General features: G+C 41.6%; 1 protein-coding gene across 1 annotated transcript; it reads right to left on the bottom strand.

The window, feature by feature from the left end:
- Nucleotides 1-1,295: 1,295 nt before the first annotated feature.
- On the bottom strand, nucleotides 1,296-2,313 carry LOC124178339. Its single transcript, XM_046561578.1, has 3 exons — nucleotides 2,220-2,313; nucleotides 1,693-1,877; nucleotides 1,296-1,496 (listed from the first exon to the last, which is right to left on the bottom strand). The coding sequence occupies exons 1-3, from the start codon at nucleotides 2,311-2,313 to the stop codon at nucleotides 1,296-1,298; spliced, it is 480 nt and encodes a 159-aa protein (XP_046417534.1).
- Nucleotides 2,314-15,145: the final 12,832 nt, after the last annotated feature.

Raw genomic sequence — 15,145 nt, 5'->3', positions numbered from 1 at the left:
CTGAAATCATAACAAGATGGTCCGACCAGCGAAAGGCAAAATACGTACGCAAACGAATTCGCACTTTAAGCGAGAATTAATACGATAGCGAGACGTGGCGAAGAGCGGAGCTGGGACCGGGTGCTTTGGTAGCCTGGTTTATGGCAAGGCATTAGCATAATATGATCGTTTATGATTGAGCAGCAGGCTGATGCGGGCAGGAAGGTAGGTGGTAAAGCAGAAAAAGATGATAAAAGAAGGCATGGAAGAAGAAGAGAAAAAGAAGAAACAATAGAAGAAGATGAAGAAGAAGATGATGTAGAAGTGGTAAGAGAGATGAAGGAGGAAAAATAGTAGAAGGGGCAAGCTAAGAATTCCCCTGGACGAATAATATAGCCAGAGCGGTGCGAGAGTAGCCGAAGGATATTTTCCGCGGGTAATTAGCTCCGCTACATAAGAAGTATCGAGAAATGAGAAGTAAGAAATAAGAGCTAATAAGAAATGGAAATGGCATTTTAATGAATCGTAAAGCTACTCTTCGGTATCCCCCCCTGTCCGATCATCCCTCTCGACCCCAACGATTGCACGCGGTGTTCTTCGATTTCGCGAGTCAATCTTTTCTGAGTGGTACTTTTTTTAAACCGCACTCGCCAATGATTACTTCCTATTCACCTATTTTGGGCTCTCGTTCGTCTCCATTTGTAATATTAAACTTCATGTTTCAACTTAACACCGGAGGCCTCGAATCGGTCGGAATTCACTTTCCCAGGTGTATGTTGCGATTTTACTTTGAAAAGAGTTGCCAATTTTTAGGCAAACAATTTCATCGAGATGTTCCCAAACGTGGTGAAAACTTGAACTTTTCTAAAAAATTGTAGATCCAGTCACTAATTTTATTAATTACGATCACCAACCTTTCGATGAACACTAATGATAACGTGATCTAATTCCTTATAGAAGAATTAAATACGTTCTACATCATGCAAATCGAAAAGAAGTTTGACTGATGCGAAAAAAAATTCAGTTGAAACAAATTCAATTCAGGATTGAACCCGAGCGAACATGTGCGTGGATTTACTTCAATGCGAGTGGCAGTCTAAAAATTAAATTTATTCACTATGCCTCTTAAAAGAACATCACATCAAGTACGTATTGATAGGCCAACGCGTGTTCGAGCCAAGCCAAGCGAAAACGTAAAAATTTCTTAGAAATCTTAGGGCATTTTTACCGAGGCTGCAAACGAGGGTGATAATTTGAGCGGTTGCAATGATCAAAGGATGAGGCTGGGACGGAGTCGAAAGAGGAAAAAGGTATGGTCACTTCGGCTTCTTGGTGATGACTGAGAGGTAGCAAAAGGCGCCGACGTCAGGTATGGGCTGAGAGGCCAAGAACGCACCGCCGTCAGGCGATCGTCGCATGATCTCCGACCTCTGTGCTCCCCCCGCGATCACCGAGTCGCCGGATTTTATTGTCTTGGGTGGGTTTATGTCACAGACGCCTCCCTCCGAGACTCCTGGCTGCAATCAATCGTGTCCGGAAGATTTGTTATTAGCTCCTTCTACCTACGATACTCTTCAAGTGATACGTATTTCAAAGAATTCTCAATACGAATGCGGCAACTTTTGCGAAGCTACAGCCTGGCTCATTGATTTGTTTCGTCCTTCGTTCATTGATTTATTTTTATACCAGAGGTTTGATTTACTATGAGCTAACCAGAAGATTTGCCATTGACATCATAGAGCTGCCTGGAAGCGGAGGCTTGTCAAACGGTGGCTTGAGGGTGCCCTCTTGGACGTTTAGCACCAAGTAATACATAAAGTCGTTCCGTAACTTCATTTCGTCGATGGTGTTTGCGCCTGTCTTGAGGTATCTTAGCCATCGGACCGCCGTCTGCCTGTCTTTTGAGAGAGAGAGAGAGAGTAAATCCAACATGCATCCGGGCCACACCGTATGAGATCGGAACAGCTTATATACTTATGTGTGAAACCAAATATCTTCTATGTCGTATACAACAGTGCGCTGATTACTTATTACAAAATGACTGATCTTGCGTGCGGGTCATTAATTATTTTCATTGGATACCATCAAATTACTGTCTTAAGATAAACGACTTTCGAAACAAAACCCCTCCCCCCTTTGCAAATACCTCTTGTGAGGGTGTCTTCCTAAGATCCGGAGGTCTAGAAATCATTATCGTCTGATTTACAAGAAAACATATTTTGCGTAAAGATCGGGCTAACCTTGAATATTTCTGATGTTCGGAAGCATAGTCTTGACAATGAAAAGGTTGTAGTTGCAATCGTAGATGAGGGAGTCTCTGAGCTCGGTCGACATCGTGAGGAGTAATTTATCCCCGTGCGGTAATCGATTAACGAGTTACGAATCAAGCTGAGCTCAATAATAATAAGAAAATTTTGACAAATTTAATGTCATCGTTCACTCTAGGATGTTTCGATGCACCCAAACTCGCGATGTAAACGTGGTAATAGAAAATTGCGCATCGCATTATACAATCGGGTCTGTCCCTCTATACCGAACCAAATAGAACGGTACATACCGGGAATCGTGTAATTATTGTCATTTGTATCGTCGAGTAGGCACGACGACGACGACGACGACGTCCGCACCACTGACGTAGCAATAATGTGACAATGCGCGATGCGCGTCGGACGCGCGAGCTTAATCACTAATGAGCGTAGCGTCCTGGCTAGTCCAACACGACACTTTGCTCTATTAGCATCATGGCCACACGGCAGGATCGCAATTATTTACCGATTACGATTGGTGAAACGAGTATCGCATTATACGAATTACAGGTGGCTGGCTTTACTATTCTATTCCACTGATTGGCGGTTTCGCCGCTTTTGTCTCGTTAGTATCCGTATTATTCCGGTCCATGACTCTCGTTTCGACTGTTATTTGGAATTTATTGCCCGAGAATTTATAATGGCGGCAATGATCCGTGCTCTGCTGTTTTCACCGTTTTCTGTGGATCTTCTATATACATTGTAGAGTATATATCTTGATACTCAAACTCGTGTAAGACACCTGCATATACGGATACATGATTGGGCGAGTGAAAAATAATAAGGACATTCTACTGTGATGAGAACTTATTCTTGGAAATTTTTTTTTCTTTGCAATCATTGAAACATGCTGTTCAATCGTCACTCGCTGAAAAGTTATGCCTATAATGAAATCTAGAACCGGAAATCTGGGAATTATTCAATTTCTTTGAGCAGAGGTAGTCGTTTACTGGCACCTCCGATATGTCAGATGAGGGACTATAAAAATGCAGATACACGAAACTTTTCATAATTTAGAACTAAGAGTTTTTTAGATAATAAATTACAAAATCACAAGAAGTATGAAAAACTTCTCCCAAACAAGCATAACCTCAACCTTTTAAGATATTGATTGTAATCGGATGGTGAAAAAGAGTTCCACGCTTATCTAGGCTTCTAAGAGTCGTCAGCTCGAGCCGCAGTAGATCACTTCTATAGTTCACAGTGGTTCAAAAACTCTATGAGATTGCTAATTCAAAGAGCCACAATTCGGCGACGGGCAGAGGAATGAACGGAAGGCCCGTTGCGGCTCGTGAAAGAAAGGAATGGGTGTATCACGCAATCGTGTGATTCGCACCTCGTAATCCGGATGAATGAAGCGGTTAAAGCCGAATGATGGTAACAAAAGAAATGGAGGAGGCAGCATGTCTCGCCGAATGCCTTCAATTTTTGCCATTCTTGTGGAACTGGCAAGGCTGGTTTACGCGGTACCTACAAATCGAACAGTTGTCACATTTGTTTACCACAGTCAATTGGAACAAAGGTCCGATCGCAAAGCCTCGGAGTAATGTTCAAGAATGTATATCCTTGCGTGTGTTGTACCAAAGTAACCACATATAAATGGTATTGTGATAGAACAGCGAGGCTACGCGGTCCAGCTCCTGTCCGCATTCAATCGATTATAAGGTGACACACGGGACGCACGACATAAGCCGCCTGGAATCCGGAAAACGGGCGAACGGAATCTTTCGAAAACTTGGAATGACTGGGAAGAGAAAAGTGTACGTTTTTATATCGCGTATGGAATAATAGAATATCTGGTATCATACACATTCTAACATATGAAAGCAAAGAATCCGAGAGCGGCCACATGCGGTGATCGAGATATGCTGTAAAAAATAATTGCCACTTAATTGCAATGCTAATTGCAATAATTATACGTACACGTCGTATATTATGATAATGAGATGTGACAGGAAGAGTTGCCGCCTGCATACCCGGAATGCAACGCGGCACACACACTCACTGGACGTCCTCGTTCTTCAACTTCCGGCTTGCACATCACGCGTGTAGCAGCTGTTTTATCTACGAAACTGACAATGAGCTTCAAGTCTTTTTCCACTATACATACACGAGTTTGGCAAACTGTTACCTCTGCCACCTCATCTGTAAGTTTACAACTTGCTTCTATTCGTCTGGATCCAGTCCTTTTTTCTTCTTTTTCCCATCACTATCAATCTTGTCGTTACACATGTGTAAAGTTGTAAGACTCAAAGCACCATTATGATATCTTATTCCTTTTTACAGACTATAACTTTTGATATACAAATTCAAGTAGTGAGCGTAAACTGACGAATATGATAGTGCGTAAAAGTTTTCAAGTAACCTTAGATAGAGCAAAAAATTTCTCTAACAATAAGTACGAAACACTGGCACAAGAGTTATTGCTGCAAACGAAAGAAAGAAAAGTGTAGACGAAATGTGTGATACGCGCACTTATACCGACAATTCGGTCAATCTCTAGGTTGCTTCCGAAAATTTCACATGACAGGTTCAGTAAGTGTCGATAAGAGAAAAAGGTGTCAGAGATTGAGTTGAAACAAACATACCTCAGCAAACATATAACCTAACAAGACTTGTCCCAACTTTTTCAGGATGCCGTATAAAGAGCGTAGAACGCTTGCCAAGGTCAGGGAATTCTAGAAGGATTCCTCTGCCGGTGTTTTTCATGTCTTTTTTCATAATTTTGTTTTTCCGCTATCCTCTGTCTCTGTTTCTACTCTCCTCTTGTATGTGAACAATTCGTTCGCTGTAAATTGCTGTAAGTATATCCGCAATGCTGAGGGTGAGTACGGTGCCACAGCCTGAGGAGGAATACTAATTAGTCCAGGAACGATTTATAATTATTCACGTAAATGCGACCAACTCGTCGCGCTCTTCCTTCATTACGAGGCAAATAAGTGACTTTTAAGGCACGCGATCACGTCAAGTCGACAGTGCAAGCAACGGTCGCCACCTATACGTTTTCTCCTGTACCTGCTGGGCACATGCGAGACGCTCGTTGTCAGATACGGGTTTCAGGTATACATAACTCAAAGCTTTTCCGTGCCAAACGTAAAACGTTTCTGCTCAAATCGTTTGTAATATAGTAACTTGACTCCTCGTACAGATCTTTGCGTTACCAAAGTATTGTCGTTTTGAAGTTCCAGAACACAGTATTTCAATGATCTTTGTTTCAAATCTGGTTGAGATCAATTATTATTTAGCTTTCTATAGTTACAGTTGTGAATTCAATATAGTTTTCCCAGCGCAACAAAGATTTTCATTCTAACATTATTGTAACAACTAATCCTGTAATTGGGCTTGTTGAAAAAAGGTCACACTCCAAGTGACAAAATGCTTTCGCGAAGCAAAGATTCAACAATGACCCCGTTTCCGCGTACACTACACAAAATTTCATCAAAAACTCGACCAACTATTTAACGTCTTGTTCACTCTGTGGAAAGCACAGCTCGATACGGATACATATTATTATGATTTACGGTGACTTCATGTGTGAAAAAACGGATTTCGGTAAACGATTCAAGCTTCGCAATCCTATTGAAAAATTAATTTGGACCCACGGTTCAGAAAACTATGCGATAATTTCAATCAAATCTGTTTTTGTAACGATTTATAAGTGTGACAGAAAACTGGTGCCTTCGAATGACACCATTTAATGTTTTCGTTCCTTCTCCAATTTCGACACCGCAGAAATGTTTTTGTTTCTTTAGACCATTAATTATGCCCCTGTTTTTTATCGTCATTATCGCCACGAAACGCCATATACCAAATAAGTTTCACCCTGCCTGCACAACTGATTTCAAACGCAGCGCCCAGCGGCTCAGATTTTTTTCCCGCTCTGCCGTAGCGTTGAGTCGGCTGCGTTGTGCAGGAGCAATCGAGAATACCAATTCCAGAAAGTACATGTATGTATGGCTCACAGTTTTGAGGGACACAGTATAAATGTAACATATGACACAGAGATTCAGAGCTAATGGTACCAACTACTTAGGCGACTGTGAATATAAAGTTGCATGATGATAGTGAAACGAGACAACAAATTGGCGGAAGGTAAGTTGCGATGATTGAGCAAGTATTCTGGATTGGACCAATATATTAAGATACAAGTGCGCAAAGTATGTGATTCTTATACGGGTTTAGTTTGTCGGCCAAGCGAAGCGAGGGTAACAAAAAACGAATGCGAGGTTCACATACGCGCACGTGTGTCGTATACTATTTTTTGTAACATCTGTAATGAGAAGTTCGACTCGAGAAAATTGAAACCGTGGTAGTCTGACCTGAACGTTATAGTCACGAATCATCTCGTCCGATGACGCCAGTTTAACTCTGAAAACTATATGAACATCACCTAACAGTTTTGGAACTGTTTGGAAATCGACCGCTTTGCGCACCCTCTTCGTTACGTGAAGTCGAACTTCCCATGCAGGTGTTACAAAAAATAATTTCCGAGCTGAGTTTTTGATGCTTTTTTTTATTCAAAAAAACAACTATCAGACTATTCGCTGTGGAATTCTGAGTTGAACGAAACATATGTAGAACATGTTTTTGTTTATCGATGCTTGTAGATGCGCCATAGAGTTTTGAAGAAAACAAATAATAATTGACGTATTTTACACATGACGCCAAGATTGCAAACACGCAAAAAATTATCCAAAAACGATTCTGAAAAAGAATTTTTACTTTTCGCAAACCGTACAGAAATGCATCTGCTTCCCGCATTCGAAAGATAATTCACATTCATGATGGCCAGTCTCATCCTCCGGTGTTATTCACCCGCGTGCTTCGTATTTGCAGCCTGTAAGCTGTGAATCCATAATAACTTCAACCGTTTTGTGAATTATGCTATTATATTCCACGAGGATATTTTCGTACTCCTAAAATTGAAGCAATTGCCGAAAAACATTAACTTCATCAAATGTCAAAACTGGGTTATTATTGAAGAAGAAAGTAGTAGTAATACTATTCATAAGTACATCAGAGAAAGGAAAACAGAAACCACGAAAAAGAAAGGAAAAATAGATTAAAAAACGAGCAAGCCTCCCGCAGGTGGATGGCGGGGAACGGAATAATAGGGTAATTTGGAGGCGAGCGCCCAGGGAATACAAAATGACTTACAATAAGAAAGAAAAGAGGATTCAGTCTTCACTGCGCTTTCAAACGCCAATTTCACTCGGATTTGATCCAAACGAACGATCACGCTTTCGATCGATTCCAACTACTGCAGTTTGCATTCACGTACATGTTTCGTTGTACAGAATATAGCATACTGTGCAACAAGGAGGCAAACTCGGTCTTTTCGGGTTGAGCGTAAGTTTGCAATATGAGTCATAGGTGAGCAGATGAAGTATATTGCAAATACGCGAGGTGAGAAGTCCTGCCTCCTTCTTGCATACGTTTCTTCACATAATAAGAGTATGTTACGCGTTTGTCACGAAGCACGAAATTGCGGTTGGGGCCGCGTGATGCTTGCGACAGCGCATGCGCGTTCGCAAACGCACTCTACCTTCGTAGAAACCGGTACTTCGTGTACGAAAAACACGCATGAAAAAACGCGTAAAACATGCTCGTATTGTATAAAGAAGTTTTCTCAGTTCAGAAAATAATCTAGCGCTTCGCGCTCCTCAATTCAGATAATGATAGTGCCCCGTTACAAATTAGCAACAGCCTATATATTCGTCATATATGTCAGAGCCCAGCGACGCATTTCTGGTTCGAAAGATAGGCAGAGACGCGGGCTTGTTGGAATCACAGTACGATCTGATCCATACGAGCTTTACATGTACGCAAGGTCGCCTGAAGCCAATTATTCACGTCACGGTCACTTATACAGCAAGAGAAACGGTCGCGTAGCGTTTAAGGGGATGCCCTGGTCGATTTCGACGCTGTCTTATATATTTCCCAACATCGAAGTCCAAGTATCTCAATCGCGAAAAAGGGTTTGACAGCCCCATTCTATACACAATTATGAACAACAATACTCAAATACATTTTCATTGAAATGAATAAATGGCACGGATTTTACGAAATCGCAATAGTAAACTCGTCAAATTCACGCCATTTCTTTATTTCTGCATCAAATAAAAATGCATTGGAGTATGTTTGTTCAGAATCGCATACAAAATGGGGCTGTAAAGCCCATTTTTGCGTTTGAGATACGTGGACTTTGATATTTGGAGATAGATGAGTCAGCGTCAAAATAGACTAGGACACCCCCCCTTAAGCTATGCAACCACCAGTTTGAGTTGGATCTCGAGTGACTACCTGCAATTTTACCGTCGTCGTTATTGAAGCGTGATCAAAGTTTGAACATCACTCGTCGAGCTTTACTGAATCATCTCCATCCTCGGTGTAATTTTGCATTTAGTAATACATATCCACAAACAAATTCTTATGGTGAATGGCATGTAGGATTAGGAAGCATTGCGTATAATTCTTCGAGAATAACTTCCGTTTCGAATATGCAGCTGTATAAAAATCCGCAACCAGGGAAGTGACTTCGGTATACTAGACGGCAGCCGTATGAGAAAATGTCTGGAAATTCTATAAAGTATGCTTTTGAACTGTACCAAAAATCTGTACCGTTACAGGGAAAAGAATCATTTGCTGGATCCACGTGCATGATGGTAATTGTATGGACAGCATAGTTTTTCTTTCGATAAAAGTTGAAGCAATTTTGGTATGTAACGAGTTCAAAAAAACACTCGTGAATGTAACATCAGCATAGTGATGAGTAATTGTCACCAATATACCTGCCATTCTTACACCAAGAAAGTGCTGGTCATATAATTATTACTGTCATGCATGCAAATCCAACAGATTACTTTTTTCCTGCAGGTAAACTTGTCTATATATTGACAAATATAAGAGCTTAAATCGAGAAACGGAACTGTACGATGTATTCGCTAGATGCTCCGCTAAAGTTTATTACGTAATCACCAATCCCTCTTATATACCTAGTTTGGAAAACCAACGACCGTGCGAGTGACATTATCTCACAATTGATCCGAAAATAAATGAGTAACCAATAACAGGGTCCGCTACTACAGCCCCCATTTCTTTCGAAGCGGTAGTACCGAAAGTCGTAGTTACTACGCATCCATGTATAGGTGCAGTGCCGTACCTATAAGTACCTACGTTATGTAGAGTGTCTCTTGGCCGGTAGTCGGGAATTTGAATCTGTCGATGGGATCGCGGCTGGGTTACGACTCTGGATCCTGTAGCGTAAGGCCCGCAAAACTACGGCCTGCTAGTGGCCCACCCAGGATGAGGTGCTGCTCGATCGTTCAGCTCTTTGAGATTGTATTGTCAGGTAGGCCTATGTGAATATTCTATTAGCATGTGCCCATGCTGTCCTCAACTGCCTTGCAATTGCTCACAAGGACACGGAATATAAATATGCCGACCAGAGGGTCACGCGCCGTTACCCTGGCACAACTTCTTTCTAGCTGCCGCGATGTCACTATCACGTCACTGGAATTGGAGCTATTTTTCAATAAATCTGCCAATTAAACAATACATTGAGAATACCTACAGAAGCCGGACTTTTTGATTCTCTTTCAATTGATTGCGGTATTCAATACAAATCAAGTAGGATAGTTTTATGCAATATCTTATTAATATAACAAGAATTTTAAAGCGAGACTAAAAAGTCGTCCAACGCGTCTTTTCATGTCAACTTGAATCACGTGCGCACTCTCAGGTTCACGTGGATATTGAAGGTCTCGGACATTGTGTTAACCATGTGCCTCAAATTTTTTCATTCGCTGGGTCTCTCACAATAAAGGAAATATAAGTACCTACCTAAGTAACGTTTAAAAATACATAAACTCTCGTTCATGCGCCTAAATTTCTCTTATGGCCGCAATATGGGGACGGGAATGTCTGTTTCTTTAATACCTGGTGGCCGGTATTAATTCCGTATGCAACTCCATCAGTCATTCTAATGTTCAGATTGGGCTAGATGCGTTTCAGCGCTAGCGTCGAAACTACGACTGACGTGAGTCTCCGAGATTTCACTACGGTGGCAGCTTTCAGGTCACTTAGAGGCATCCAGGTGAGAGGAAATGGAAATGAAAGCCAAGACATCTTACTGGTAGGGCTATCGTAGTTTTAGGCAAAGGATTCATTGCGATGCAATAGTGAGGAACTTCCGGAGGGCCGAGGCCTTTCAATGGAATATTGTAAAACGAGACATAACGCGAGTTATGCAGTTACGAAATGGCGATGGTGATTCTGGTTATTTGTAATCAATATGCACGGGCTGACCTTCGGTAATAAAACTCTCCCCTCGCGTCTCTCGTCACTACCACGGACTCCTAATAAAATATGCAAATTACGCTGGAACTTATTTCCTAATGCGAAAACGTGGTGCGATTATTATGAACTCAGCATAGTGAATGAGAGCCTCACCCTCAGGCTCTATTGGAAAGAAACTAGAAACCTAGCGCCTAGCTTGTGTACTGGCTTCCGAGACTGACTGTTTCACTCTCTCTCTCTCTCGGTTTTCGTATCGCATAGATAAGTTTCAAATTTATGTGAACAAACCGTTTCTCTCATGTAAATGCAATGAAAATTCTGGAAGTACAAAATTTTGTGACTAGAGTCAAATATAACGTAACAGCGCCAAGTCACAGCTAAAAAGATAAGAGTGCAGATTTCACGGGCAGTGACCGGGTACCTACGTGATAAGGACGTTAAAAGCGCAAAATTAAAATATACCGTTTCATGGCGCTGGCTGTCAGTAGAAAAACAATCAACAAGCATTCACACCTTACTATCCAAATATCATACTCTTGCGCTAAATAATCCTTACACGTTTGAAATTATAAGTTGCACAATGACGATTACTATGTACTCACAAGCATCAAATTGAAGGCAATCAAAAGTTGAGCGACGAGATGCAATTCCAACGTTTCCAATAATACACTGTCTGCTGTTTTGAGGAACGTTGATTCAATTTCGCCAAACATGCAGCGATGTTTTCGGACTACTAGGAATCCATTAAAGATACATAAGTTACGTTTTATTTTATCTTGACGACACTTGAAGACCTGATGGACAGACGCATGTTCCCATATTCAGCGAAAATTATAAGAATACAAAATTTTACTCCGGTATGTCGGTCGTCGGGTGTGGACAGCTAGCAGTGATCACTGTGCATCGTGCATACGATACACGATGAATTTCTTCTGAATTAAATATTCACCTCGTAAGATGACGCCAGTTGAGTGTAAGTCGTGTCATTGTTGAATATATATTGCAGGAATTAACAGCGTAACCTGCTAACAATGCGTACCTACAAGCAATATGATTACTCAAGCATCCGCCTACAGCTTTTCCTGTCGTTGGGTACGAGGTCACCTCGTTTGCATGCGTCGATAAACACCGAAATTTAAGCAGATTTGCATGCGACGCCACATGCCCTAGCCACCAGCCTACCTCGAGCTCTCCGCGACGTCCGAGAGCTCCAATATACAGGTCAACACTCGACTTACCGGAGTCTGAATCCTTAGATCTCGTCTTAGTCCATTGAAATGTTACATTTTTTGGGGCTAAGCGTGCAATAATCAGAGAACGTAGTTTTATTTTTTAGATATCAAGGGGGAGGTAGTGCAAAGCTAAATCCAAGTTTGTGGGGTCCCTACCCTTGTGGCTTTTTCGCCATATTGAAAAAGGGTTGCGAATCGTTATCACGCTCTGTCGGGCAAACTATTTACCGCGCAAGAAATTTTTTACAACATTTGAAAAACATTTGCAAATTGAATTCTCTACAACTTTGGTTCTATAACTTTTTGTCGTAGAATTAAAAATAACAAAGATATCAACAAAAACTGATCAAAATTTGAGAACGAATTATAATTCGTTTTTTTTCAATCTATACTCCCAACTAGTATTAGTGGAACAATAATCTCCAGAGCCAATAGATTAATGCGTTGAAGTATATTACGACCTGTGCATTGCAGAGTCCTTTCTACTGCACGGTGAGCACTTGGTGCCGCATGAGCATAATATACCAAACTTTCTCATTTTCTCAACCTTGTTGTAAAATGGGCAATTTCGAACTATTCAAATTCGAAAATGCTCGATGTACTGATTGTGACATGCACGCTGCATATTCAACTGATCATAGCGACTGATCACTGTCTGTAATGACCCGCAACATCTTGGTTTTCAGATTCGATATTTAATTATTTGAAACGTATATTCGATAGTTAATTAAAGAGTTCATTATGCACCCAGGAAACAAACGTACGACTTGCTCGGGCAACTAACACTGTATACCGTGTGCTTGACTTACTGTATTACTTGTATAGTCGTGAGAGAAAAGGTCACGAACATTTACAGGAAGATCTTTGTCCCGATTAGTTCGGACCATTTTGCAGGTGGTGAGCCTGTACAAAGTCTTGAGCTTACACTGTAAGCGCGTAAAGGCCCTCCGTAGTATGTTACATTATTAGCGTACAAGGAGACCGCTTGATGTGTAACGATCGCACGAATGTATCTTCTATGCACCTATAGTGACGAGATCCGTTCTATTCTGATAGGTGCAGACAAGGTGCAACCTCGATTGCTTGACATTTTTTAACAATAAGGTTTATAAGTAAATATCTCGACATTTTTTTTTCTACTCTTGTTCTTATCGTAAAGGACTGCCGCGTCACAAGCAACGATCGAGTAATTTGTACGTTTGCTTCCGCAAAAACAAAAAATATGATAAGAACATTTTGAACGAATGATTTGAATGTTAAATTGTCGTGTAACAGTGTTAACTATGGTATGTTTATGTAGATATATGTATATCCTGATGCATACATCGACGAGATACTCGTGAAATAAATAGTAAAAAATGGAATGAAATTCTTAACGTAATGCAGGGGTAGGCTTAAGCATCATCAATTACCATTATCCTGAGACGCGATGAGCTGCGCGTCTTGTTCGAGTCCAGGGAAGAGAGATCGAGGGTGAGGTCGCGAGATTGGAAAGGTGCAGCAGAGGAACTGCTGCTGGAATATAGGGAGCTCGGCGGAGCGTGGCTAACTAACTTACTAGAAACGATAAGGTAAAAGCGTGTGGCATCAGAGTCGACCGTAATTGATCAAACGGAGAAGTAATAATTTTGCTTGCGCGGAATCGCGTCGTGCGGTACCGCCGCCGTCGCAATGCAGTTTATCTTGATCGAATTTTTTCCGATTTTATCCCTCCGCATCGGGTTTATCGGCCGGTTGACTGCCGAGTTGATAATAGCTACGATACGCCGGACTCGCTTCTCACTGACCGAGGGCTCAGATAAAGATTACGATTACGATTAGGTGCCTCCACGATTACGTTTCCGAGGGATCCTTACCGGGCCAGACCCTATGCCGTGACTCCATAGGTATTCACCGACAAACTTCTGTGCATCCCTTCGTTGAGGGATGGCTAGGTGCGAACGTACACGAATTTCCCACCCCATTTCAACTGGTGCACTTCTACGCTTAAGCTCTTTGTGTAAAAACGCCGTGAAAGATACCTTGAAGATGCAAGATATACCACGACTAGTCTGACAATGAGTTTTGTTCTCAGGAAGTGGATTTCTGTGCGGGTGAAGTCCCGCATCGTGTAAACACCGAAAGTTCGTAAGACGTAAGGTCCATATTCGGTATTCCTTGTTATCTTTTTGATTCGAAATAAGAGATGTGTTCATTTCCGATACATGCAATGAAACTTGTATAACCTACATATTTCATACAGGCACACGCCTACATGCAGTGGGGCCGGGTGGGTGAGGATATAGGATTCACCTAATTCCTAGGAGCCGACGCGAGTTAGTTGGGAAGGAGAACCTCGCCGTGGCGGAAGGTTACCCAAATTACAGCTTCCATGTCACGTGGGGCCGACCGATGATTGATGCGCGGTCCGTAGAACCCATCGGGTCCGGGAGGACTTACCGACGCCAGCGGACAAAATATTTTCCGGGAAATTAAATGGCAAAGCGACCGATTCGACCTAATTGTTTGCCGCCTAGATCAGGGCGCGTTTCGCTCTGCTTATAGCAGGGCTCATAAAAATCATCTACCCTAGTTTGAACCTGCATTATACCCGTAGTTATCATTCCATCAATACAAGTTTTTTTCCTTCACGTACCCATTCCTCAGCTGTAGGGCACAGCGAGCAACTCAAATATTGAAATCCTGGAAGTGCTTCAATCGAATATGCCGAGAACCATCGCTGAGGTACCCTGGTATTTGCCTAACGAAATAATTCACGATGATATCAAAATGAGTACAGTAAAAACCGAAATCTCAAAGCTAAGCTCAGTCTACGTGCAAAGATTCAACAGGCATCCAAACGTTCACGCTATCAACCTACTCGACAACAGTGATGAAACAAACAGACTAATAAGAACCAACCCCTTAGAACTATCAGATCGTTACTGATAGCTAAAACTTGAGACATGTACCAACGCCCGCAAACTATGTATTAACCCACAAGTGATCAATCTATTAGGAACCGGTCGCTGGATAATAATTCCTTCATGTCAAACGATATTGTGAAAACCAAACAATTTACCGAATGTTCTGTAAAATAGATTGTAAATAAACATATATGTTATGAAGAAAAAAAAGAAAAAAACAACGTACTTTTTCACTTACTAATCTTTTCTATTTCGTGATTCTTTGACTGGTTGAAACGTCCGTTCGACCGGGTATTAGGCCCAGCAGAAACACGTAGACTCAAATGTTTTCCCAATTGTTCGATGTTTCAATTAATTCGGTGGAAAAAACCACTGTTCAATTTGTGCGTTGATGGAAAAACCTGAAGACAGCCAGCCGTAATCA

The sequence above is a fragment of the Neodiprion fabricii genome, chromosome 3 (genome assembly GCF_021155785.1).
Source record: "Neodiprion fabricii isolate iyNeoFabr1 chromosome 3, iyNeoFabr1.1, whole genome shotgun sequence".
NCBI classification, from domain to species: domain Eukaryota; kingdom Metazoa; phylum Arthropoda; class Insecta; order Hymenoptera; family Diprionidae; genus Neodiprion; species Neodiprion fabricii.
Note: the sequence above shows the minus strand (reverse complement) of the source record. Positions and strands in the feature narration are given on the sequence as shown.

Excerpts from the sequence above, each read along its gene's own strand:
- LOC124178339 (XM_046561578.1), bottom strand. The coding sequence starts at position 2,313 with ATGTCGACCGAGCTCAGAGACTCCCTCATCTACGATTGCAACTACAAC. Across the intron at positions 1,878-2,219 it reads GAACATCAGAAATATTCAAG|ACAGGCAGACGGCGGTCCGA; the intron begins GTTAGCCCGATC and ends CTCTCTCAAAAG. Across the intron at positions 1,497-1,692 it reads TGTCAATGGCAAATCTTCTG|CCAGGAGTCTCGGAGGGAGG; the intron begins GTTAGCTCATAG and ends GATTGATTGCAG.